At 41.2% G+C, this 27,909-nt stretch overlaps 1 protein-coding gene across 3 annotated transcripts in view; it reads left to right on the top strand.

The window, feature by feature from the left end:
* Positions 1 to 27,909, top strand: part of PRKCQ (protein kinase C theta) — a 186,074-nt gene that overhangs the window by 142,562 nt on the left and 15,603 nt on the right. For all 3 annotated transcript variants that reach the window (XM_019460850.2, XM_053895998.1, XM_019460852.2), the window contains 3 exons: positions 4,211 to 4,302; positions 5,832 to 5,894; positions 20,199 to 20,337. In XM_019460850.2, the coding sequence (XP_019316395.1) occupies positions 4,211 to 4,302; positions 5,832 to 5,894; positions 20,199 to 20,337 (294 nt within the window). The remainder of the gene's footprint in view (positions 1 to 4,210; positions 4,303 to 5,831; positions 5,895 to 20,198; positions 20,338 to 27,909) is intronic.

Consider the following 27,909-nt stretch of genomic DNA (forward strand, 5'->3'; position numbering starts at 1 on the left):
GGCATGGTGGGCCATAACACTTCCTCTCCTTTGAGGAGCGTTCTAAAGGAAGGCTCATCTCTATCCTTTTTTTAAAAAAAATTTTTAATGTTTATTTTTGAGAGAGGCAGAAAGAGAGGGAAACACAGAATCTGAAGCAGGCTCCAGGCTCTGAGCTGTCAGCACAGAGCCTGACATGGAGCTCCAACTCAGGTGAGTGACCTGAGCCGAGATCATGACCTGAGCCAAAGTTGGACGCCCAACCAACTGAGCCACCCAGGTGTCCCTAATTTTACTTCAGATATGCATTGTTTCAAAGACATCTCTGAAGAATTTTGCAAGCATCACATCCTCTTATAGGTATTTATCACCTGAGGAGCACCGCATGGATCTTATAATGTACTTAATAGTTTATTAATGTCATCTTTTTCCCCAAGGGAAAAAAAAATTAAATGTATGGTGAAAACCAGGGAGTGTTGAGGCTACTGAAGGGGAATTTCATCAGTACTTCTTGTTTCTCTGAGATTGAGACTGAGGCCCAAGGATGGCATGATCTATTGATCAGCCAGCCAATCAGTGGTGGCACAGAGACCAGAATTTCTACTCCATGCTTGCTATCCCAGGAACTGCTGGCAAAGTCTAAGTCCAGGGCAGATTGGAGCACACTATCCCCCAGACCCTCACAACTTCAGTTCTGACTCGCCAAAAGAATCGTGTGTGTTAGTTAATGTAGTTCCCGGTGTAAAGAGAGGTCCTTACTGGTGTGTGGGGGTCGTAAGCGCCCCCCCCACCCCGTCACTCCTCATTACCCTGCTTCACGTTTTCTCTCAGCTCATGACCAGAAAAGATAGGACAGCACTGGAGGAGACCTGGCTGTCTGCTTTCCTCTTTTCTGAGGAGTCCTTTTGCGGAGAAGGATCTGCTGGAGTTTGGTTTTTGACGTCATGCAATTTTTTTCCAGAAGATGTAATGAAAATTAAAGGCGGAATTACTCATATAGATGTCCAGCACCATTTCTGGAAGAGACTACCTTTGCTTCACTGTATTATTGCTTTTGCTTCTTTTTCAAAGATCAGTTGACTATATTTGTGAGGGTCTGTTTCTAAACTCTGTTCCATTTGATCTGTCCATTCTTTTGTCAACACCACACTGTCTTGATGACTATAGCTTTGTGGTAAGTCTTGAAGATGGGTAGTTCTGACCTCCAACTTTGTTCTTCCAAAAATTTTTTTGGCTATTCTGGGTCTTTTGCCTCTGTGTAAACATTAGAATCAGTTTATAGAGGTACACAAATAATTCAATAGGATTTTGACCAGGATTTCACTAAACCTATAAGTTGGAAAGAATTGACATCTTGACAATATTATATTCCTATTCATGAACATGGAATCTCTCTCCATTTATTTAGTTCTTCTGATCTGCTGGGGTCTTTTGATTAGCTTTTAAATTGTTTTCCTAGGACAACAGCTACCAATTATCAAGGGCATGCTGAATGCGAACCCTGAGTCAGTTTTCTACATGTATCATCTCATTTAATACTCATGACAGTCCTCTCGAGACAGGAATATTATCCCTCTGTTTTGCAAATAAAGAAGATAATGCTCAAGGGAGGTTAACTTCTCCACGGTCACAAATAGAAGAAATACGAACTTGGTTCTCAGTAAGGGCAAAGCCCTGGTCTTGACCATTACCCTGAGTCTTGTCCTTCTGGGTTTGGTTCTACCTGAGTCAATCTGGAATCCTTCCAGTGGGCAGGCTTTTCTTCTCGAGAGTGATGCTTAAGGGTTCCAGGTCAGTGGCAGGTCACCTTCAGCTCAGAGTACTCATTTTTCTGCCATTTATGAAAGTTTGAGTCTGTCATATATGCATGTATGTTTGTATGTACGACTGGGGCTTGGGATTCAAACTTTAAAAGATTTATCCATCCTTCAAAACGTGATCCTTGAAACCCAGACCCCAGGACTGCATGGTTTGTGTGTCTATGTTTATTCCGACTTCATCACCAAGCCATCTCCTTGGGCCCAATGTAGACCCAAGAGTTCCCTGGATGAATATCTTCCCGAGACTTCCAAACAGCATCCAGAACCCCTTAGAAAAAGGCAAGGACACTCAGAACAGCACCTTCTAGAAGGATAACAGGTTTCCCCACCCTGCCTACCCAAGCTGGACCTCCAGGCATGGACTGCCCTTATTCCCTATAAGCAGCCCACATTTATCTGGTATTCACCCAAACCAAGCACTTCAACTGAAGCAAAATGCCATCATAAATAACCAAAGGCAATCGATTGGCTTTTTTCAGTGCCTCTGGCTTAATATAAAGATGAGAATTAGAAGAGATTGTTTTAAAAGATTTATCGTGGAGACATAAGATCTTTTAGTGGGATTAAGTGTGGCATCCAAGATGCTATAAATCTCCATTACTATTTAATTAATAATCACTATGGTAGTGTGGTCTTCCTGGAATGCCCAAGGGAGTAAACAATGACTGTGCCCTGTGGTACCTTAGAGTCTGTGTTTTGCCACACAGGTTCAACCCCCCAACCCTTCATAGCTAGGTACAGACCTGACTTAAGCATGAGAACTGATGGGACCACTGTGCCCAGTGTTGTGTAGAAGTTAGGGTTGGCCTTTTGCCTCGAGTCCTAGCTGACAACATATAAATTCCAAATTTTCAAGTTTTATAAGGATTTATAAGCATCCTAACACTTAAGAGGAACCCTTCATCTGAGCACTGTTATAAGTGGCCTTTAAGCTTTTATAGCTTTCGTTCTTTTGAGCACGTGGGAGATTCCACTACTGTGTACGTACAGACCATTATAGCTTTAGGTAAAAAAAAAAGGTGATTAGAAGTGGTCCACACGGTACTTACAAGAATAAGAGCTAAAGGAAACGTGTGCTATTGATGAAGCAGATGTGTGCGGACTGAACAAATGATTAATCTCAAGCTATATTTGAAGTATCAATGTTCAGTTAGCACATCTATCACTAGAGATTTTGGCCTGTCCATAAGGGAAAGGGTTCCAGTTAAAGATACATGAAATCAGTAAATTAGATCAGAGGTCAACTTTAGAAAAAGCGGGACGACACTGATCTTTACCTAAATTATTGAGATATTTACCACAAGACTTGGTTTCCCCAGTTCTGTGGAGAACTGGCCTCAGTACAAATGGTGGGAAATGTAGGTCACTATCAGACCAGAACACCGTCACTTCATATGCCCCAGGGCCTCGGTTAGTCTCACATGAAAACTCAAAGGTTAATTCTGTTAAAAAATCACCCAAGTGAGGCTTTGGGGTGCAAATTCATGAGCAGACATGCTAAAGGTCTTCACACTTTGAGGATGACTAATTCTGTGGTTCATGAGGACTCTCTAGAATTGAGATGCTCAAAGTGTCGTATATATACTTATTGAGGAAGCATTGCCTCACATAGGAGGAGGAGCCCAGGCTCACTGGAACTGTAGCCGCTTCTGATACTCTCACGACAATGTTGAAGACCTGTAGACCTGAAGAGGTCTTCAACCTGAAGACCACTCAACATTACTTTTGATGGCGGCCATTCAAGGGGGCCAGCTCTAGTAACATGCATGATGTCCTCTGGTGGAAGCAACATGCTAGCTCATCAGCAAGGTCTTGCAACAAGTGAAATCAGGACCGGCAAGAGATGAGGCTACACTTAATTGTCAGCTGAAGGCAGGGCTGTGTTTCATCAAATCTGATGGGTGAGGCAGGAACGCACATCCCCACTCTCACTCCTACCACAGGGCCATACCTGGAGAGTATGTTCAGAACTACTTACTAAGTGTTGTGTTGAACGCATGCTTCCAAGCCCTGTGCCTGGAGTCAGAGACCTGATTTGTGTTATCCTTACCATCCTACACACTATCAATTTCCACAGGTATACAATCAGCATTGTATACCATTAAGGGTCCAACACCATCACTGTTGGGTGGGCAAGTCCGGGTGGACCCTTCCTCATGCCGTGCCCCATCAGCTGCATCATAGCGTGTAAGTATCCCAGCAAACGTTACGCATATGCCTCCCAGATGCCCCAAGCTTCTTCTTGGTGTTCGGAAATGCTGTAGATCAGCTAAATTATCTTGGTCTTTTTATAAGTGATCTCAAGATAGAATTGGTTCCCCTGAAATAATCTAAATCCACTCAGAAAGTAGCGCTTGTTTCCTTATTTTTTTTAAAAGCTGAAATTTGGAATTGTTTTTGTTTTTCCCTAGGAAAACCTCTTTTTTGTGATGGAGTATCTCAATGGAGGAGACTTAATGTACCACATCCAAAGTTGCCACAAGTTTGATCTTTCCAGAGCCACGTAAGAGCCCTCTAAAGGGTTTGGGGTTTTTCCACTGTTCTTGTCAGGTACTGAGCACCTGCGATGCCCATCGATACTTCTCCCTTGTGGCATTTTTCCTGTTTCCTCACTCAGCATGCCACAACCTCAGGTCAGGGTAACGCCCTGGGGACCTATCCAACAAGGCAACTGTTTTCCCCATTTGTGAAGCTTAAATTGGAGTCTGTTTTGTTTCATTTCTCCATGTTTTGAAATCAAGAACTTAGTCTCTTAAGAAACCACTCAGCTCATCAAGCTTCTAATTAATCTAAACCCAGAAGCAAATATTTGCCCTTTGAAAAGAAGCAGTCAAATGAAACACAGATCTTAAAGGTGGTCATGGGGATGAAGCTCTAAGGCCTTTGGGAAGCTCAAGGTGAAGGCATAAAACATCTGGCTAAGGGTGGGGGGGATGAGAATTAAGAAACCAGAAGAGGTATTTACTCTCTGAGAATAAATCTTCACCTTTTTCGAAACCAGGCAGACTGCATTTGCCAGGTGGAAATGAAGCTGAGTCCCACACAACCCCCTGCCTCTCTTCCTCCCGTGGGCCCTGTTTCCTCAGTAATAAAACCGTGACACTCAGGAAAAAAGAAAATTGTGCCACTAGAGCCACTTAAAAATATGGGTACACACTAGCTTCCTTTTCCTGGTGCTCAGTAATCTTTCATTCACCCCTAATGAGCACTTTCGAGTGGTGTAGGCTGAGCTGGGTTGAAAGATGGACGGGTCCCACCAGCTCCCACAGAAAGTCTGGCTGAAATGGCTTTTTGTCAAAGCCAGTGGCTCGCACACCACTAAGCTCATCACCTCTAGGAACCATCAGCAACGTGCCCAGAGAGAATTTTATGGGATTTCCGCAGCAGAGAAATCATCAGGCAGTTTTCGTGCTAACGGATTCTCTCCGCCCACCTTCCTCACTACCTCTGGAAGGCATGAACGCCATCACAGACACATGCTGTCTGTCGTGCCCTCAATGCCTCCCAGGTGTCTGTCATCACTGCAAATGGAGAGCATATCCCACTCCCATCTTCCATCTGCCTTCCTCTGCCTCTTGGGCTGCATTTCTTGCCCATAAACAAGCCAGGTCTATTTGGAATGACCCTGCACACAGGTCTAAGGGCTCCAAGCAGAGTTTAAAATAAAACGGAAAATTATTTTTCTGTAATACTTATACAATTACATTTAATGTATATGTGTGTTTTATTAGCAAAAAAAAAAAGAGTTTGAGCATTATAGTTTAAAATAGAAGAATAAGTACTAGATGCAGGTAAGACTAACTTAAGGTTAGTTTCATGCTATGTTAAGCTTTGTTTCATGCTATGAGGAGTGGGGCTGAACATATAGAACGGACATCGCTCTTTTGTTAGGACTGAACGAAATTATGTGTGTACAAAGTTGTGTGTGTACACCTCAGACAGTACTTGCACAGAGTACCCACTATTTAAAATGGGGATTTTACTTTGTTCCATCAATGCATCCATACTGAACTTTGATTTTCCTTCCCTCAGGTTCTATGCTGCTGAAATCATTCTGGGTCTGCAGTTCCTTCATTCCAAAGGAATTGTGTACAGGTAAATTTTATTCTTTGGAAACGCATACAGAGATATCTTGATTCCCTGTCCAGTTAGTTTAATCATTCTGCTCTGGTGATGTGAAATGGCCAGTGTGCTTTGTGGCAGGAAGTTGCACGGCCGGGGTGAGGACAGTCAAGTCAGGAACTCCCATCTCAGAAGAAGTAGGGTTCTGCTCTCATTTTGCTCTTTATTCTGGTCCTTCCTTATATAGTTATTCTCCCCACTCACCTCCACTTTTCTCATCTCCTTCCATTACCCTGCTTTCCCTTTGGCATCTTAATCATCGCTTTCTCTTTCTGTCTCTTTCATAGCTCGTTTTTCCTGATTTTTGCTTGGGCCAACTAGAATGCTTGTTGAATGTTCTCTTGGGTGGGGGAAGAAGGGAGCTCTTCCTTGAACACTCATACACACCTGTGGAAACCTACTTGCCTGCACCCGGTAGAAGTGCATAGGAAGCCATGTGTACCCTCTTTCATGAGTGGATGTCCATCTAAAATGTCTCTATCATACACCATCTTTTCACATCCTTCTCAGAGGAAAGCTATTGTACTTTAATCTCCTTACTTCTTTGCTCAAAATATAGTTATTTAACTTATTTAACTTATTTAACTCAAATATAGTTATTTAACTCAAAATATAGTTATTTAACTTATTTAACATAGAAATCACCAAAAGGTTGGTTGTCTGGTTTCTGACTCACTGAAGATTAGGGGGGAAAAAATAAAATTAAAAAAAAAAAAAAAAAGAGAGCCAGACAGGAGGCTGGTGAAGCTGCTGGAGGCTGGCCCAGTGAGCCCAGTGAGCACAGTGAGAGGGTCATGTTGAATCCAATATAAAGGGAAGATGCAAGTCAATCAAAAGGCTCTGGGAGAGTGGGATTATGTGCCCTTCTGTGGCAAGTGTTCATAACACTGGACCAGAGTCATCAGTAAGGTTCAATGGTAAGAGGGGGTCCAAGATGGCAGCATAGGAAAACCCTGAATGCACCTCCTCCCAGGGACACACAAATCTACTCCAACATATAAAGGAGCAATTCCTCTTGAAGGACTGAGGGCCAACTGGAAAGTTTGTGCTCAACAAAGGATAGAGGCACAGTAATGATGAGATCCCCATCCCCAATATTACCAACTGCAGGGGGAGGGATGGCACTGAAGAGGGCCATGCAGACTTGCCCCTCTGGGGGCAAAGTAGTTTAAGGGACAACTAGACTCTGAATGTCCACCAAATGGTGAGGGAGATGGTAGAACTCTCCTCAATGCCAGAGGTGCTGGCAGGTGCCATTGTTTAAGCTCCCCCTCCACTTTGATAGTGCAGACAGGAGCAGGGTCCAGGCACTGTAGCCAGGCTGCTGCTTCAGTGAGCCCCAGTATGCCAGCCTACACCAGATCCACCCATCCCCCTAAAGGCGGCCCCCCACCCATGCCTGCCACAGCTCCAGCCATCTCCCTAAGGCTGCCCCAGTATGATGCACACCAGGGCTCTCCTAGACAGTACCCCCTAGGACTCCAGCCATCTAGCCAAGGCAGCACAAATATAAAGTACTCTCGGACACCCCTATCCTTTCCCCACTCTAGTTCCAACCATCCCACCAGGGCAAACTGATGTGGATTGCCCCAGGACCCACCAGCCTATATTCACTTCCTGCCAGGATAGCCCTGGTGCAGAATGCCCCAGGATCCCTTGGTCTATGCCTGCTTCAGCTCCAACCAGCCATCCAAGAAGCCCTCTGCATAGAGCACCCCAATGTGATAACAGCCAGCCAGCCAAAGCTTCCTGGCATATATAGTCTATACAGAGGACATTCCTACACAAAGTCACTCCTTCAAGACTGGGAGAAGTGCCTATTTCACCTAATTCATATAAATAAACAGAAAAAGTCAAAATAAGGAGGCAGAAGGATATGCTCCAAATTGAAGACAAGACTTCAAAAAAGAACTAAAATAGAGATGGCAATCTACCTAAGAGTTCAAAGTACTAGTCATAAAGATGCCCACTGGACTTCAGAGAAAAGCAGATGAACCCTGTGAGACTTCAACAAACAGAATACAAAAAAAGAACAAATCAACTAAAGCATGCAAAAACAAAAATGTCAAATACACTAGAGGGAATCACTACCAGATTAGAGGAGGTAGAAGAACAGATCAGCATCTGGAAAATAGGGTATAAAAAGCACCCAAGCTGAACAGCAAAAAGAAAAGAGAATTTAAAAAGTTAGCATAGGTTAAAGGACCTCTGAGACAACATCAAGTATGCTAACACTTATATTAGAAGACAAAGAAGAGAAACAAAGGAGTAAAACTTATTTGATGAAATAATAGCTAAAGAGAAGGAACAGACATCCAGGTTCAGGAAGCACAGACAGTCCCAAACAAGATGAATTCAAGAGGTCCACACTAAAACACATAATAATTAAAATGTACGAAATTAAAGATAAAGAGGATCTTAAAAGAGGCAAGAGAAAAGCAACTAGTTATGTACAAGTGAAACCCCACAGGGCTATCAGATTTTTGGCACATGCTTTGAAGGTAAGAAGGGAGTGGCATGATATATTCAAAGTGCTGAAAGGAAGAAAACTACAACCAAGAATACTCTACCCAACAAGGTTATCATTCAGATTTGAAGAAGACATAAAGAGTTTCCCAGACAAAAGTTAAAAGAGTTCATCACCACCAAACCAGCCTTACAAAGACGTGTTAAAGGGACTTCTTCAAGCAGAAAAGAAAATGCCTTGAAGAAAATTATGAAAGGAAAAAACTTCACTGGTAAAAGTAAACATATAGTAAATCAATCACTTGTAAACCCAGTATGAAGGTTAAAAAGTAAAATCAATTAATGGGTTCACGATATAAAAGTGTATGTAAAACAGACCATTACAGGGGCGCCTGGGTGGCGCAGTCGGTTAAGCGTCCGACTTCAGCCAGGTCACGATCTCGCGGTCCGTGAGTTCGAGCCCCGCGTCAGGCTCTGGGCTGATGGCCCGGAGCCTGGAGCCTGTTTCCGATTCTGCGTCTCCCTCTCTCTCTGCCCCTCCCCCGTTCATGCTCTGTCTCTCTCTGTCCCAAAAATAAATAAAAAACGTTGAAAAAAAATTTAAAAAAAAAAAAAAAAAACAAAAAAAAACAAACAGACCATTACAAATATAAAACATGGAGTGGGGAGGACTAAGAACGCAATGCTTTTAGAATGTGTTGAATTTAAGTGACCATCAACTTACAAGAGACTGCTATATACTTAGGATGATGTTATATAAACTTCATGGAAACCACATTTATATATCTATAATAGATACACACAAAAAAAGAGAAAAGAATCCAAGCATATCACTAAAAAGCCATCAATCACAAGGGAGGAGAGCAAGAGAAGAAGAAAGGAACAGAGAAGAACTACATAAACAACCAGAAAACAATGAACAAAATAGGGATAAGTACATACCTATCTATAATTACTTTAAATGTAAATGGACTAAATGCTCCAGTCAAAAGATACAGACGACTAAATAGATTAAAGAAGACCCTACAAGATGTTGCCTACAAGAGACTCACTTCAGATATAAAAGACACACAGACAGAAAGTAAAGTGATGGAAAAGATAATCCATGCAAAAGGAAGCAAAAAATAAGCTGTAGCAATATTTATATAAGACAAAATCAACTTTCAAACAAAGTCTGTAACAAGAGACAAAGGAGGGCATAATCATAAAGGGATTGACCCAACAAAAGAGCAATTGTAAATATGCATCCACATAGAAACAACATATGAAGCAAATATTAACAGACATAAAGGGAGAAATTAACAGTAGTTCAATTACAGTAGGGGACTTTAACACCCCACTTAGAGCAATGGGAAGATCATCTAAGCAGAAAAATCAACAAAGCAACAGTGACTTTGAATGACACGCTGGACCAGATGAACATAACAGATATATTCAAAACATTTCATCCTAAAACAGAAGACATTCTTTTCAAGTGCATATGGGACATTTTCCAGGATAGATCATGTGTTAGGCCACAAAACAAGTTTCAATAAATTTAAGAATAGCAAAATCATATCAGACATATTTTCCAACCACAGCAGTATAAAACTAGAACTCAGAAGAAAAAAAACTGGATAAAATACAAACAGAGGCTAAACAACATGCTACCAAAAAAAAAAAAAAAAAATAGGTAAATGAAATCAAGAGGAAATTCACATTACCTGGAGACACATGAAACTGGAAACACAGTGATTCAAAAATCTTTGAGACACAGGAAACTGTTCTAAGGGAAAATTTATAATTTTTACTTCAAGAAAAAAGAAAAGTTTCAAAAAAATCTGAACTTAAACCTAACAGAACAAGAAAAAGAAGAATAAACAAAGCCCAAAGTTATAGAAAAAAAGGAAATAATAAAGTTTGGAGCAAAAGTAAATGAAATAAAGAAAAAGTATTGAAAAGATCAATGAAACTAAGAGACAGATCTTTGAGAAGATAAACAAAATTGGCAAACTTTTAGCATAGTAATCACAAAAAAAAAAAAAAAAAAAAAAAAAGAGGGAGAGGACCCAAATAAAAAATATCAGAAATGAAAGAGAAGTTACAATTGACACCACAGAAATATATAAAGGTTATAAGAGACTACTAAAAAAAAATCATATGCCAACAAATTGGAACAACCTAGAAGTGGATAAATTCCTACAAACTTACAGTCTTCCAAAACTGACTCAAGAAGAAACAGAAAATCTGAACTGATTACTAGTAACAAAATTGAATCAGTAATCCAAAAACACCCAACAAACAAAAGTCCAGAACCAGAGGACTTCAAATGTAAATTCTACCAAACATTTAAAGAAGGGTTTAACCCATTTACTTTTAAATTTTTTTACCGTTTATTTATTTTTGAGAGAGAGAGACAGTATGAGCAGGGATGGGCAGAGAGAGAGGGAGACGCAGAGTCCAAAGCAGGCTCCAGGCTGCCAGCACAGAGCCCGATGCTGGGCTCAAACTCATGAACCGTGAGATCATGACCTGAACTTAAGTCGGACACTTAACCGACTGAGCCACCCAGGTGCCCCTGGGTTTAACCCATTTAAAGAAGAGTTAATACTATCATTCTCAAGCTATTCCGAAAGAATGAACAAGAAGGAATGCTTCCAAATCCATTCTATGTGGCCAGCATTATCCTGATTCCAAAACCGGACAAAGACTACAAGAAGAAAAAATTACAGGCCAATATCCCTGATGAACATAGATCAAAAGTCCTCAAATTATTAGCAAATCAATTTTGACAATGCATTAAAAGGATCATCCACCATGATCAAGTAGGATTTATTCCAAGGACACAAGAACAGCTAAATAGCTGCTCATCAATGTGATACTCCACATTAACAAAATGAAAAATAAAAATCATATCATCTTGGGGCACGTGGGTGGCTCAGTTGGTTACACATCCGACTTCAACTCAGGTCATGATCTCATGTCTCATGGGTTCAAGCCCCGCTTCGGGCTCTGTGCTGACAGCTCAGAGCCTGGAGCCTGCTTCAGATTCTGTGTCTCCCTCTCTCTGCCCCTCCCCCGCTTGTGCTCTGTCTCTCAAAAATGAATAAAAGTTAAAAAAAATTGTTTTTAAATCCTATCATCTCAATAAATGTAGCAAAAGCATTTGAGTAAATTCAGTAGCCCTTCATGATAAAAACTCTCAACATGGATTTAGAGGGAACACACATCAACATAATAGAGGCCATGTATGACAGACTCACAGCTAACATCATACTTAATGGTGAAAAACTGAGAGCCTTCCTTTGGAAATCAGGAACAGGACATGATGTCCACTCATGCCACTTTTATGCAACATAGTACTGGCAGTCCCAGCCATAGCAATCAGGGAAAACAAAAAGACATCCATATTGGTGAGAAATAATTAAAATGGTCATTCTTTGTACTTGACATGATACTATATATAGAAAACCTTGAAGACTCCAGAAAAAAAAAAACCTATTAGAATAAGTATAAATTCAGTAAAGTTGCAGGATACAAAATATACAGAATCTGCTGCATTTCTGTATACTAAACTATCAGAGAAACCAAGAAAACAATCCCATCTGCAATCACATCAAAAAGAATAAAATACTTAGGAAAAAACTTAGCTAAGGTGTGAAAGACATGTACACTGAAAACTAACATACTGATGAAAAATTGAAGACAATACAAATAAAAGGAAAGATATTTGATACTCATGTTTTGGAAGAACACTGTTAAAATGTCCATATTACACAAAGATCTGTAGATTTGGTGCAATCCCTATCAAAATTCCAATGACATTTTTCACCAAACTAGAACAAAAAATTCCAAAATCTGTATGGAACCACAAAAGACCCCGAATGGCCAAAACATTCTTGAGAAAGAAAAACAAAGTTGGATATATCAAGTTTCCTGATTTCAAACTCTACTACAAAGCTATAATAATCAAAACAGTATGGTATTAGCACAAAAGCAGACACACAGATCAGTGGAGTAGGATAGAGAGCACAGAAATAAGCCCATGTATGTATGGCCAATTAACCTATGACAAAGAAAGTAAGAACATAGGACAGTCTCTTCAATAACTGGTGTTAGGATAAATAGCTACATGCAAAAGAATGAAATTGGACCACTTTCTTACACCATACACAAAAATAAACTAAAAAATGGATTACATACTTGATTTTAATACCAGAAACTGTAAGTCTCCTAGGCAAAAATATAGGAAGTAATAAGGCTCATTGACCCCAGTCTTAATGATGTTTTTTAGATCTGACTCCAAAGGCAGGGGAAATAAAAGTAAAAAGAAACTTTTGGGACTATATCAAACTAAGAAGCTTTTTCACAGCGAGGAAACCATACCAAACCAAACAAAAATTTTTTGTGTTGTCTTCAATTTCTTTCATCAGAATGGATTACAGAATGGAAGAAGATATTTACAAATAATATATGCAATAAGGGGTTACTATCCAACATATATAAAGAAATCATACAACACCAAACATATAGTCTGATTAAAAATGAATAGAGGACATGAATATGCATTTTTACAAAGAACACATGGCCAGGAGACACACAAAATGGTGCTCAGCACCACTAATCATCAGGGAAACATAAATCTAAACCACAATGAAATATCACCTCACACCTGTCAGAATGGCTAGAATCAAAAAGAAAAAACATAACAAGTGTAGGCAAGGATATGAATAAAAGGGAACCCTTATTCACTGTTGGTGGGAATGTAAATTGATGCAGCCACTATGGAAAACAGTAGGAAAGTTCCTAAAATAATTAAAAATATAAATACCCCATCACCCAGTATTACTACTTTAGTATTTATCCAAAGAAAACAAAGGCACTAATTTGAGAAGTCATATGCATTAATATGTTTATTGCAGCATTATTCACAGTAGTCAAGCTATGGAAGCAACCCAGGTGTCCATCAAAAGATGAATGGATACAAAAGGTGTGGTGCATATATCTATATATATACACATATATACATATATACATACACACATGTGTATACACACATATATACATACACACATGTGTATACACACATATATACATACACACACACACACACACATAGAACGTAATTATTACTCAGCCATAAAAAAGAATGAAATCTTGCCATTCACAACATGAATGGATCCGGAGGGTATTACACTAAGTGAAGTCAGACATAAAAAGACAAATAGCATATGATTTCACTTATATGTGGAATCTAAAAAACAAAACAGAAAAAGACTCATAAACAGAAGCAGATTCTTAAATACTGAGAACAGACTGCTGGTTGCCAGAGGATAGGACAGTGAAAGGATAGGAGAAATAGAGAGTAAGAGGTACAAACTTCCAGTTATAAAGTAAGTAAGTCATGGGGATGAAAAGTACAGCACAGGGAATAATATCGTGATAGTGTTGTATGTGACAGGTTGTGGCTACGCTGCGGAGACCATAGCATAAAGTATATAATTGTTGAATCACTGTGTTGTACACCTGAATACAATATTAAAAGAAAGGTTAAATGCTGACCCACACTGAGTGTTGACGACAGCAAACTGTGTATAATACAGGCCAGAAGCATCCCATCAGAGATGGCCAATACTGAGCAGCTTGCAGGGTTGGCTGAAAATTCACTTCGGGAAACCTCTCCATTCCCAGAGGGCACAGTCAAGGGAAAGTTGCCATACTTAGAGCCACAGAACACAACTTTAGGGAAGGCTTGGAAGTCATCTTAAGCAGTCTCTTTGGCAACCTTTGGATACAATGGGCTTTGGGGTGGGGGGTGTCCATCTACAAAATAATGTATTAAACAACTGTTTTATACAATTCCTTAATCTCCAGGAAAATGAAAAATACCCATCAGAACACTGAAAACCCTGATCAGAATCTATGGTTTTTTCTGTTATCTGTAATGCCTGAAATATATATAAAATACATATCACTGGGGAACTCAGTAGCTTGTGCAGGATGGCTGGATTGAAGGGAGAAAAAAGATTTGAGGGGGAGGGGGAGAGGGAGAGGGAGATCAGAGCTTAAAGGAACCTCGTGAGAGGAAAGCCCACATGCCCCAGTATAGTCTGTCTCTCCATAGCACAATGCTTTTTTTCTAGCATTTCGTCTTGTTAGTTGACAGAACAGAAAGGACCAACAGGGTCCTTTAATATCACAAATCGTACCCAGTAGAGGGCTCTTACGACACCCCTTAATGGGAAATCATGGTTTCTATGGCTTTTTATGCACCAATAAGAAAGAATATTGGGTTTATTTAGTAGTGTATTTGCTGAAGTTCTCGAGAATCCTTGAAAGACACCATCAAATAATTAAAGCTAAGGAGAAGTCATCTAGTAAGTACTGGAGAATGGGACTGTCTTGCATTATAAACCATTCGACTCCCCATTTGTAACTTTACTGACCTGAACTGTCCATTTGGCAACCGAATTAACAAGGGGCTTCTATTAATTTCCTTCTTCTGACCACTTGGGATTATGATTTCTGGGTTTGTTCACACACACACACACAATGATATATATATTATATATATAAAACTATAGAAATTACCACAAACTTGATGGCTTAAACCAACAGGAGTTTATTCTCTCATAGTTCAGGGGTCAGAGGTCCAAAGTCAAGGTGCCAGCAGGGTTAGCCTACTTCCCAAGGCTCTCAGGCAGAATGCTTCCTTGCCCCTTCCAGCATCTCATAGCTCCAGGTGCTCCTTGGCTTTGGGGGGCATCCCTCCTGTCTGCCTCTGTGTTCACATGACCTTTTCTTCTCCCTGCACCTCTTTCGTCTTCCCTGTATGTCTCTTAGGAGGACACTTGACCCCCCGGAAAATCCAAGATGATCTCATTCCAAGATCCTTAATTTAGTTACATCTACAAAGACCCTTCTCCCAAAGAAGGTCTCATCCACAAGGTTCTAGGGGTTAGAATATGAACTTATCTTTTGGGGGCCACCATTCAATGCTCCACAGCTGGTGATGTAGACAGACTGACCCCTGAATGTACGGTTCTTCATTAAGCATTGCTGTGTACACAAAAGCTACCAAAGTCCCAATTCCTGGGTACCTAATGACGACACTTTCTGAGTTTTTATTGTGTATTTTTTTGGAGATAAAGTGGAAGTACATGACAAGACATAGGCACCACACTCTAACAAAAACAGTCCCAGTGAGTAAGATTCTAATTAAAGGTGTCAATAGGAAAGAAAATGGTAGCCTCAGAAGTGGGAGAGGGTTTGCCAAAAAAATAAATTCCTATCAGAAAGAGTTTTGTTTTTTTTTAGAGGAGGAGAAAGCCTTTGCAAATGGAAGAAGTGATTCCAGAAAAGGCACAGAAGCTGAAGGTCAAGGAGTAAACATTAGACAAATGGGTCCAGCCTTATTGGAAAGGCTTTTGCTAAGCAGCCACAAGAAATGAGGCCAAGCGATGTAGAGAAACAGGTGCCAACATCATTTACCACCTGCTGGTGTTATAAAAGTAGTGACACCTTAAAAGATGCCTCAGCCCTGGTTTGGGTTAAATGTAAAAAACAAGCAGCTGGAAAACACCCAGACATGGAAAGAGAAGAATCTAGAATCTCTGATCTTAGAACTATTAGAACTGAAAGGCTATCTGAGGATAGCTGAGCAGTGGCAGCACTGCTCATGTGGGCAGCCCAACCCATGTTTTTGAAGCCATTTACAAATGCTTTCACATGGGTTACCTCATTCTATGCTAACAAAGGTCCTGTGGGATAAAGAAGGCAGGCACCACTGTACCCCTTTTACAGATAAGCCACTGGAGGCTCAGAGGGGATGTAGCTTGGCTGAGCAACTTAGCAATAAAGCTGGGATTTGAAATACAGTTCTTCTGACACCCACCCTCTGCCTCTTGCAAATGGAAAAGCTTTGCTTATGTTGACCACACAACTGAATGAAAGGCTTCCACTGAATTCTATTATACCTGACGCGCTGCCCCTGGGGCACACAGGTGCTTACCAGAGCCACGCCAGCTGATCTGGACTCCAAAGTTCCTTTCTGGGTGCCCTGGTATCCTATAAGGTGTACGTGAGGAGTAATTAGCTGACATACCTGTGAACACTCTGGCCATTGGATTCTGTGGCAGGTGCAGTTATCCCTCCTCTGCCTCCACTCCTTACCCTCATGGAGGTCTGGCTCTGCGTGGACGACTTTTAGACTTTTCCCATTCTGACTTAATCTCTCAAAGCATCAGTGACCTTTTCTCTCCCAGCCCCTAACACTTGGTTCACCTTAGAGGGTGGAATGAAAATCAAACATGATGCTCATTTTCCTAGCCTGAGGCTCAGAGAACACTTATTTTTAGGACTGATTAAAATTCACCCTGAGTCACTGAAGACTGTGGCTCTCAGCAGGACCAATTCGATGAGAAAGACTGGGTCAGCTTGGTTTATGAGGATGTAGGAGAGAAGGCCTTGGTTTGCATCCAAACCAAGTTGGTTTACCCCACCTGTGAGCTGGGATAAATTGTGTAACCCTTAAGAGCCTGTTCTTTCAATCAGAAAAATATGAATAAAGGTAGTAATTCCATATCAAAGGGCTGCTATGAGAATCAGATGATGAAGTGCATGTGAGAGCAAGAAAATCCAATGCAAGTATTACATACAATCTTCATCATCCTTAGAATTTGCATATAGCACTGCAGCTAGATGTCTGGTTCCCTAGTGATGACCCCCAAACCATCCTTCAGCCAAATTTCTAGGAACATGTGTATGTGGCTATAAATGATGCAAATAGGTTTCATGTAGCAGAAACCCAAAATGATACCAATATTGCATAGAGTGTGGACTAGAAAATGAATCTGCAACTGTAAGCATTAGGAGTAAAATATGATCCAGACCTGGATTTATTGGAATTCGTAAGTCACAGTGAAAGTGTACTTCATTAAAATAACGAACAGCAAGGCAGAAGACCTAAGGAAAGACAGACATATTAGACAGACATATTCATCCTGATAATGAAAGTTATGACAGCATTTGAGTTAGGAGAGAGAAGCAGAACCGACATGGATATGAACATGAGATACATATTCACATGTCCTGGAGATACCCTGGCCACCCAGTCAGACAGGAACGGCCTATGATGCCCTGGTCATGGAGATTATGAACCAAGCTGGCCCAGATGGAAGAGGTCAATTCTGGGGACATCTGCTAATAGTGTCACTCCACCAAAACACAGCTGCAGCCCATGCTCACTCTCTCTGGCTGCTTTGCTCCAGCAGAAGGTGGAGAGAGCAATGGAAGGGAACAGTTCTTCAGGAGTTAATTGCAACGGATAATGCCTGGTGGGTGAGCCAGTCCCTGGTGGGTGATGGTTCCTTCAGCAAACATTTATTGAATGCTCTTTACATGCTCGCCTCCTGCCAAGGCTGTCACAGTATAGCACACAATACACATTTCTACCCTCCTGAACCTCACAGTTTAGCAAGAGGCACAGCAAATCATGATGGGAACTTTAGGCTGATGTGAATATTGATGACAAGCAATAAAAGATCACCCACAGTTTGGCTTAAGCGAAATCTCAGCCTCCTTGAGAAACTGGAACTAAGAAGGCAGACCCATCAGAGCCCAAAGGTACCTCTCTCATCACTGTGTCTCTTTGGGTTTACATAGCCTCTGTCTCTGCTCTTGGCCAAGCCCCTTCAGCTTTCTCCTTTACTAAGGCCATGCTAGAGGACATCCGTCAGCAGTCCTGATTACCGGTCACCCACCGAGACAGATTAGGGCCGCCTTCCCACAATCCCAACCTCCCCAAAGAGAAAACCTGAATCATCCAGTTGAGTCCAGTCACCTGAACTGAAGGAGACAGGGCTATTTGCAAGGCCCTTTGGGAGCAGAGTCTTTGAGAAGGGAATTTTAAGCCAATTCTCTAACAGGAGGTGCAGAAAAGAGTAAGCACAATAGCTGTTCCTATTCTCTCCCAAGTCACCTTCGCTAAGAAGGAAGACCGTGGTGGCCATCACCAACCACACATCCTAGACGTAGGTTTCAGAAAGTTCAGAAATTCGTGGGCAGAGGACATAAAGAAAAAGAAAACTGGGTATTCTATAACAAACTAGAAAAAAATTAAGTCATTGATGTCAAATGTTAGCATGTGGATGATCTTTTTAAAGTTTAATTTTGAGAAAGAGACAGAGAGAGTGAGAGGGGGAGAGGCAGAGAGCGAGGGGGAGAGGGGGGAATCCCAAGCAGGCTATGTACTGTCAGCACAGAGCCCAACATGGGACTCGAACTCATGAACCGTGAGATTGTGACCTGAGCCGAAACCAAGAGTCGGACGCTTAACCCACTGAGCCACCCAGGCACCCCACACTTGGATGATCTTTAAAAACATCAATTTCACAGGTACAGAATGAGAAAAAACGGGTATGATGGCAATTTGTATAGGAAAAGAAAAGATACCTGGAGGTTTTAGTTTATAGTAAGTTCACGGTTACCCGCTACTATGACCAAGTATCAGAACCTAACAGGGCAGTGGCTGGGCCATAGTGGGGACGGGCAAGGGGGTCATGACAGAAGCCAGCAGTACCCCTGACATCTGCACCAACACATTTATACATCTGGAGGATACTGGTTCCAATCTAAGCACCAAATTTTAAGAAGGAAATTGATAAGTTCAGGTTATTTGGAGGGCAGGGGCCAGAATGCTGAAGTGTTCTGAAAACCAGGCCACATGAGGAACAAAAGTCTTAACTCAGTGAAGGAAAGACAAGACAAGAGTTGAGGTCACTTTCCAAATACTCAGAGTTATCATGGGTAAGAATATAAAGTGTTCTATGTATGATCACAAGGAGGCAAATCACAATTTGGCTTTTTTTTTTAATCTTATCAGCCACATTACCCTAAAAATGGAAGGGTACTTTACGAGGATATTGGTTCTCCAAGAAAAGAGGAATTTATTGACATGGTTTCTGGCATCAGATGGGTTCTAGTTCTAGAACTATTCTTAGTCAAGAGAAGCCTTCTTCAATTAGTCCTGGAATTAGATGCAGTATAATTTATCCATGAAGAAACAGATATACTTGGAAAATCGCATAAAGTGAGTTTTTCAGGCCTTTCTTCCCTCGTCATGAAAGTAAGGTGCTCGGATAAAGAGCCTCAGGTCTGTATCTTACCTTTGTGATCATACTGAACTGCACCCCTTGGTAAATCAGACAGAGGAATCAGCAGCAACCAATAATTCCCTTGAAGAGTCAATGCTATCTCTACTGCTATCTTGTACACAAGCAGGCAGGTGTATGCGTTGTGTGGTATTAAATACCACCTTTATGGCACATTCCCAACTACGAACCCCTAAAGACATTTATTTCACAACTAGCTGTCCTTTATATCCCAATATTGTTTCTTGAAGGCCCCTTAAAACTGAAGGATGCTACACTGGAGAGACTCCCCATCACCTACCCATTACATTATCCATTCCACCACCCATGCAGCCATCCACACATAGCTCCAGAGATGCACCAAGTGCTTTACTGGGCATGGGTGGGGGGACCAAAGTCCGTCAGTGCCAGTCCCAAGAAGACTGGCCTGGGCCAAGAAGGACTATTGGTGAAGTCCCAGAGCACGAGATGCTTGTCAAGGAGGAAAGACCTAGGAGATGGCAGTGAGCCCATGGGCAGAGCTGGAGACTGAAGAACAGGGCTGAAAGGGAGAGGAGGACCAGCAAGCATGTTCCCCTGATGACCTCAGGCTGTGATGTGACAAGTGACCGCCCCTCACGTGGCAATTCTAACAAAAAATGTATGTATCACCGTGAAATGTTGCTTTGCTTGTGTTTTCCAGAGATCTGAAGCTTGATAATATCCTGTTAGACAAAGATGGACACATCAAAATAGCAGACTTTGGAATGTGCAAGGAGAACATGTTAGGAGATGCCAAGACAAACACTTTCTGCGGGACCCCGGACTACATTGCCCCGGAGGTACGGACGTGCTGCGGGATGGGAGTGCGTGGGCGCCTGCCCAGCTCTACACATCCCTGGCCAAGTGCCACTGCTTCTTCCTGTCCCAAAAAATCAGAAGAGTTAAAGTAGTTTGTGTCAGTATTTGTATCTGTTTTTCTTAGTATTTCATGAATGCAGCTGCACACGGGGACTGTGTTATTACTGAATGGCAGAGGGGCGGGGGGGGTGGTCTCCCATTCAACATGTCCTCCTCAGCTAGGACTCCTCCCCACCACAGACTCAAACTGTATTCACTCCACTCAGACCAAACAGAGGAGATGATGGGGAAGAACCAGGTGGACACTGAACAGGCTCAGAAGTATCCACCTGAATAAGTCAAGTGGTTTCATCTTGGGACCAGAAAAACCCAAACTGTGGTTTCCAAGCTGCCATTGTGTGACCTTGGAGAGATTGCTAGAGTCTAGTGACCCGCAACCCCTCTTCTGTCAAATGACATATTTATGTCCCATGTTATTGTAAGTCTAAAATGGGCGAGCCTATGGAAGTTTAAAAAAAAAAAAAGAGAGAGAGGTATAGTTCTCATATTCTGAGCCCTTAGAAGAATGGCATTTGCTCAGAAGGCATTCTTCATTCCTACTCTACCCATGTGCCCCCCTTGTTATGGAGTCCTCCCCAGCTGCCCACCTGAGGGAGGTTGGACACCCCCTTACCACCTGGACCTTCTTCATTGCTTTTTATCTCAGTCTCCACGCACCAGTGGATAATTGCTCTAAAGTCAAGCGATCCACTTTTTTAAATCTCTGTACTATGGGGCACCTGGATGGCTCACTTAAGTGTCTGACTTTGGCTCAGGTCATGATCTCACCATCTCCAGGTTTGAGCCCCATGTCGGGCTCTGTGCTGACAGCTCGAAGCCTGGAGCCTGCTTCAGATTCTGTGTCTCCCTCTCCCTCTGCCCCTCCCCTACTTGTGCTCTCTCTCAAAAATAAACATTAAAAAATTTTTAAAAATTAAAATCTCTGTACTAGTTTGAAATCATTATAGATTCACAAGAAGTTGCAAAAATAGTACAGAAGTGTCACCGATATATACCCTCCACCCATTTCCCCCAGTGGCTACATCTCCTATAATTATGGCACGACACCAAAATCAGGGAATGGATATTGGTACAATGTGTGTCCAGTTCTGTGCCAAGGGATCTCATGTGTAGATTCACTTTTCATAGATTCTTATTCACGTTTATATCCAATGACTGAGCACAGGGATTGGTGCATTAAGTTGCTAATACAACTTCCCCTCACGTGGGAAGAATGAATGAATGACTATTAATAAATTCATAAAGGGGGATGGTGGTTTGATAGGGATGGACTTCTGATTTCCTGGGCGAAAAATTAGGACATATGTCATCAAGAGCGTAATTGTGGTGCCCTGAGTTTAAGAAATATGTGGCTTTGTCCTGTGCTTATTTGGTATTTAATTTTGACTGAACCTTGTTTTTTTTTTTTTTTCAATATATGAAATTTATTGTCAAATTGGTTTCCATACAACACCCAGTGCTCATCCCAAAAGGTGCCCTCCTCAATAGCCATCACCCACCCTCCCTTCCCTCCCACCCCCCTCAACCCTCAGTTTGTTCTCAGGTTTTTTTTGTTGTTTTTTTTTAACATTTATTTATTTTTGAGACAGAGAGAGACAGAGCATGAACAGGGGAGGAGCAGAGAGAGGGGGAGACACAGAATGTGAAGCAGGCTCCAGGCTCTGAGCTGTCAGCACAGAGCCCGACGTGGGGCTCGAACTCACGGACTGTGAGATCGTGACCTGAGCCGAAGTCGGACGCTTAACCGACTGAGCCACCCAGGCACCCCTGTTCTCAGTTTTTAAGAGTCTCTTATGCTTTGGCTCTCTCCCACTCTAACCTCTTTTTTTTTTTTTCCTTCCCCTCCCCCACGGGTTCTGTTAAGTTTCTCAGAATCCACATAAGAGTGAAACCATATGGTATCTGTCTTTCTCTGATTGGCTTATTTCACTTAGCATCACACTCTCCAGTTCCATCCACGTTGCTACAAAAGGCCAGATTTCATTCTTTCTCATTGCCACGTAGTACTCCATTGTGTATATAAACCACAATTTCTTTATCCATTCATCAGTTGATGGACATTTAGGCTCTTTCCATAATTTGGCTATTGTTGAGAGTGCTGCTATAAACATTGGGGTACAAGTGCCCCTGTGCATCAGCACTCCTGTATCCCTTGGGTAAATTCCTAGCAGTGCTACTGCTGGGTCATAGGGTAGGTCTATTTTTAATTTTTTGAAGAACCTCCACACTGTTTTCCAGAGTGGCTGCACCAATTTGCATTCCTACCAACAGTGCAAGAGGGTTCCCGTTTCTCCACATCCTCTCCAACATCTATAGTCTCCTGGGTGATATCTGAGTGTGGTTTTGATTTGTATTTCCCTGATGAGGAGCGGCGTTGAGCATCTTTTCATGTGCCTGTTGGCCATCCGGATGTCTTCTTTAGAGAAGTGTCTATTCATGTTTTCTGCCCATTTCTTCACTGGGTTATTTGTTTTTTGGGTGTGGAGTTTGGGGAGCTCTTTATAGATTTTGGATACTAGCCCTTTGTCCTATATGTCATTTGCAAATATCTTTTCCCATTCCGTTGGTTGCCTTTTACTTTTGTTCATTGTTTCCTTTGCTGTGCAGAAGCTTTTTATCTTCATGAGGTCCCAGTAGTTCACTTTTGCTTTTAATTCCCTTGTCTTTGGAGATGTGTCAAGTAAGAAGTTGCTACGACTGAGGTCAGAGAGGTCTTTTCCTGCTTTCTCCTCTAGGGTTTTGATGGTTTCCTGTCTCACATTCAGGTCCTTTGTCCATTTTGAGTTTATTTTTGTGAATGGTGTGAGAAAGTGTCTAGTTTCAACCTTCTGCATGTTGCTGTCCAGTTCTCCCAGCACCATTTGTTAAAGAGACTGTCTTTTTTCCATTGGATGTTCTTTCCTGCTTTGTCAAAGATTAGTTGGCCATACGTTTGTGGGTCTAGTTCTGGGTTCCTATTCTATTCCATTGGTCTATGTGTCTGTTTTTGGGCCAATACCATGCTGTCTTGATGATTACAGCTTTGTAGTAGAGACTAAAGTCTGGGATTATGATGCCTCCTGCTTTGGTCTTCTTCAAAATTACTTTGGCTACTCAGGGCCTTTTGTGGTTCCATATGAATTTTAGGATTGCTTGTTCTAGCTTCAAGAGGAATGCTGGTGCAATTTTGATTGGGATTGCATTGAATGTGTAGATAGCTTTGGGTAGTATTGACATTTTGACAATATTTATTCTTCCAATCCATGAGCATGGAATGTTTTTCCATTTCTTTATATCTTCTTCAATTTCCTTCATAAGCTTTCTATAGTTTTCAGCATACATATCTTTTACATCTTTGATTAGATTTATTCCTAGGTATTTTATGCTTCTTGGCGCAATTGTGAATGGGATCCGTTTCTTTATTTGTCTTTCTGTTGCTTCATTATTAGTGTATAAGAATGCAACTGATTTCTGTACACTGATTTTGTAACCTGCAACTTTGCTAAATTCATGTATCAGTTCTAGCAGACTTCTGGTGGAGTCTATCGGATTTTCCATGTATAATATGTCATCTGCAAAAAGTGAAAGCTTAACTTCATCTTTGCCAATTTTGATGCCTTTGATTTCCTTTTGTTGTCTGATTGCTGATGCTAGAACTTCCAACACTATGTTAAACAACAGCGGTGAGACATCCATAAACATCCCTGTCATGTTCCTGATCTCAGGGAAAAAACTCTCAGTTTTTCCCCATTGAGGATGATGTTAGCTGTGGGCTTTTCATAAATGGCTTTTATGATGTTTAAGTATGTTCCTTCTATCCCGACTTTCTCGAGGGTTTTTATTAAGAAAGGGTGCTGAATTTTGTCAAATGCCTTTTCTGCATCGATTGACAGGATCATATGGTTCTTATCTTTTCTTTTATTAATGTGATGTATCACGTTGATTGATTTGCGAATGTTGAACCAGCCCTGCATCCCAGGAATGAATCCCACTTGATCATGGAGAATAATTTTTTTATATGCTGTTGAATTCGATTTGCTAGTATCTTATTGAGAATTTTTGCATCCATATTCATCAGGGATATTGGCCTGTAGTTCTCTTTTTTTTACTGGGTCTCTGTCTGGTTTAGGAATCAAAGTAATACTGGCTTCATAGAATGAGTCTGGAAGTTTTCCTTCCCTTTCTATTTCTTGGAATAGCTTGAGAAGGATAGGTATTATCTCTGCTTTAAATGTCTGGTAGAACTCCCCTGGGAAGCCATCTGGTCCTGGACTCTTATTTGTTGGGAGATTTTTGATAACTGATTCAATTTCTTCGCTCGTTATGGGTCTGTTCAAGTTTCGATTTCCTCCCGATTGAGTTTTGGAAGCGTGTGGGTGTTTAGGAATTTGTCCATTTCTTCCAGGTTGTCCAGTTTGTTGGCATATAATTTTTCATAGTATTCCCTGATAATTGCTTGTATCTCTGAGGGATTGGTTGTAATAATTCCATTTTCATTCATGATTTTATCTATTTGGGTCATCTCCCTTTTCCTTTTGAGAAGCCTGGCTAGAGGTTTATCAATTTTGTTTATTTTTTCAAAAAACCAACTCTTGGTTTCATTGATCTGCTCTACAGTTTTTTTAGATTCTATATTGTTTATTTCTGGTCTGATCTTTATTATTTCTCTTCTTCTGCTGGGTTTAGGCTGTCTTTGCTGTTCTGCTTCTATTTCCTTTAGGTGTGCTGTTAGATTTTGTATTTAGGATTTTTCTTGTTTCTTGAGATAGGCCTGGATTGCAATGTATTTTCCTCTCAGGACTGCCTTCGCTGCGTCCCAAAGCGTTTGGATTGTTGTACTTTCATTTTCGTTTGTTTCCATATATTTTAAAATTTCTTCTCTAATTGCCTGGTTGACCCATTCATTCTTTAGTAGGGTGTTCTTTAACCTCCATGCTTTTGGAGGTTTTCCAGACTTTTTCCTGTGGTTGATTTCAAGCTTCATAGCATTGTGGTCTGAAAGTATGCATGGTATGATCTCAATTCTTGTATACTTATGAAGGGCTGTTTTGCGACCCAGTATGTGATCTATCTTGGAGAATGTTCCATGTGCACTCGAGAAGAAAGTATATTCTGTTGCTTTGGGGATGCAGAGTTCTAAATATATCTGTCAAGTCCATCTGATCCAATGTATCATTCAGGGCCCTTGTTTCTTTATTGACCGTGTGTCTAGATGATCTATCCATTTCTGTAAGTGGAGTGTTAAAGTCCCCTGCAATTACCACATTCTTATCAATAAGGTTGCTTATGTTTGTGAGTAATTGTTTTATATATTTGGGGGCTCCCGTATTCGGCACATAGACATTTGTAATTGTTAGCTCTTCCTGATGGATAGACCCTGTAATTATTATATAATGCCCTTCTTCATCTCTTGTTACAGCCTTTAATTTAAAGTCTAGTTTGTCTGATATAAGTATGGCTACTCCAGCTTTCTTTTGGCTTCCAGTAGCATGATAAATAGTTCTCCATCCCCTCACTTTCAATCTGAAGGTGTCCTCAGGTCTAAAATGAGTCTCTTGTAGACAACAAATAGATGGGTCTTGTTTTTGTATCCATTCTGATACCCTATGTCTGACTGAACCTTGTTTAAATGCAAGACTGGCCACTGGTCAACCAGAAATTATGGCCTTTGACTTTCCTGTCTGCTTCTGCATCTTCCAGAATTTAGTGTTAGCGACTGACTTCTCTCTCTGCATCTTCTGTCTCTCACCTTCCACCATGCTGTCTTCTTACTATACATTCTCCATGAGCAATAATTAATTTAAGACTATGGTTATAACTCCAAGATCAATATGGCCAGCCCAAACTTCTTGCTTCTGCGGTCACAGGCCATTCAAACATAACAGGTCTCCAACTCACTTTCTCTGTTGAACCTGCTCCGCCCACCACCCCCTTTCCCTTCATCTCTTTCTTAGTAAATCACACACTCATCCACCTACTAACCTCACCAGAAATCCAGAGTAATTGAGTTTTCTTTCTTTCCTTCTTACCCTTCCCCTATCCAAACACCAAGAAGTTCTAGATATAGCCCTCAGAGACATCTATTCTTTCCCCTCCCTGATCTTGTGACTGCATTAAGAATCACCCTTGATTATTCCTTGATTCTCTAAGTGAGTCCCTTTGGTTGGACCCCCAATGCTTCTCCAGTTCCTTCCCCCACTTCCTCCGCTACCCTACTCCAGGCCCTAAGCAGCTCTTGTCTGGACGCTGGGGACACCCTCTGGCTTTCCTCTTTGTCACCATCCAACTGCCAGTTTACCTTCTACATAGTTCCAAATTTTTGTAAGAGATGCTCCCTCATTAGTTAAAAAAAAAAAGCATCCTCAGTATATGTATATTGTATATGAATCTCACACACTATTGCCAACTAATATAGTCTGTATATTATAAAATATGCATATAGAAGGATACAGTCAGGTTGAAATTAAAACAAAATATACAATTTTTAAAAAAATTTTTTAAATATTTTTGAAAGAGAGAGAGAGAGAGCATGAGGAGGGAAGGAGCAGAGAGAGAGAGAGAGGGAGACACAGGATCCGAAGCAGGCTCCAGGCTCTGAGCGGCCAGCACAGAGCCCGACACAAGGCTTGAACTCATGAACTGTGAGATCATGACCTGAGCCGAAGTCAGACACTTAACTGACTGAGCCACCCAGCACCCCTGCAATTATTTTAAGTAACTAAATTTTATTGTTTATTGATAGTTTATGCTTTGTTCAAATAATGAGATTAAATAACTTAAGATCTTGGTTGAACACTCTAGGACTCAGATTCAAAGGTTTGATTAGCTTTTTACTTCTTGGTTTCACTGGCCATCATAGTTGGAAAGGATAGCTCACAAAGGCACAGTATCACTTAGACTTTACAATACGTATTTTAGGCAAGGTTCGTTGTTGACAATGGAGGTTGTAATTCAAATCATTCCGTAATTCAAAACAAGGTCTTTGATACATCTGACCTTTTTTTAGCTAAGTTCTTGTCATAACTAATGACACTCTTTTAGCTTCCTTATAATGTAGGTGACCAAGAACTTGTACTGAGAGCAAGAGAGACCTCTCTGCTGCCATTTTCTTATGTGTTTGCATCTGTCTCTCAAAAATAAACTTAAAAAAATATTTATAAAAAAAAAGTTGTGCTCTCCTGCCTCCGAGCCTTAATAATTTAACTTTCCCTTATTGTGTTTCTAAGTATATGCTGCTTAGTACTGGTTTTATATGTATTCGGTTGTTATCTCTAGGGAAGGGACTCTGTGGCAAACAGAAAGCCAGTGAGACCAGGCAAGTCATTAGAAACACACAGGAGCACAGAGCAGGACAAGGGCCATGGAGCCCACCTGGCAGATGCCAGTATCTCTTGATGGGAGAACCCGAATTACAGAAGTAAATGCACTTCAGAGTGGCCTCAGGAATGACGCACAAAAATACAGACCGCACTCCCCACAGCCGGGGAATGTCCCCACTCCATGTCTCCTAAGAC

Source organism: Panthera pardus, unplaced genomic scaffold, assembly GCF_024362965.1.
Source record: "Panthera pardus isolate Hobbes unplaced genomic scaffold, ASM2436296v1 HiC_scaffold_6, whole genome shotgun sequence".
Taxonomy (NCBI): domain Eukaryota; kingdom Metazoa; phylum Chordata; class Mammalia; order Carnivora; family Felidae; genus Panthera; species Panthera pardus.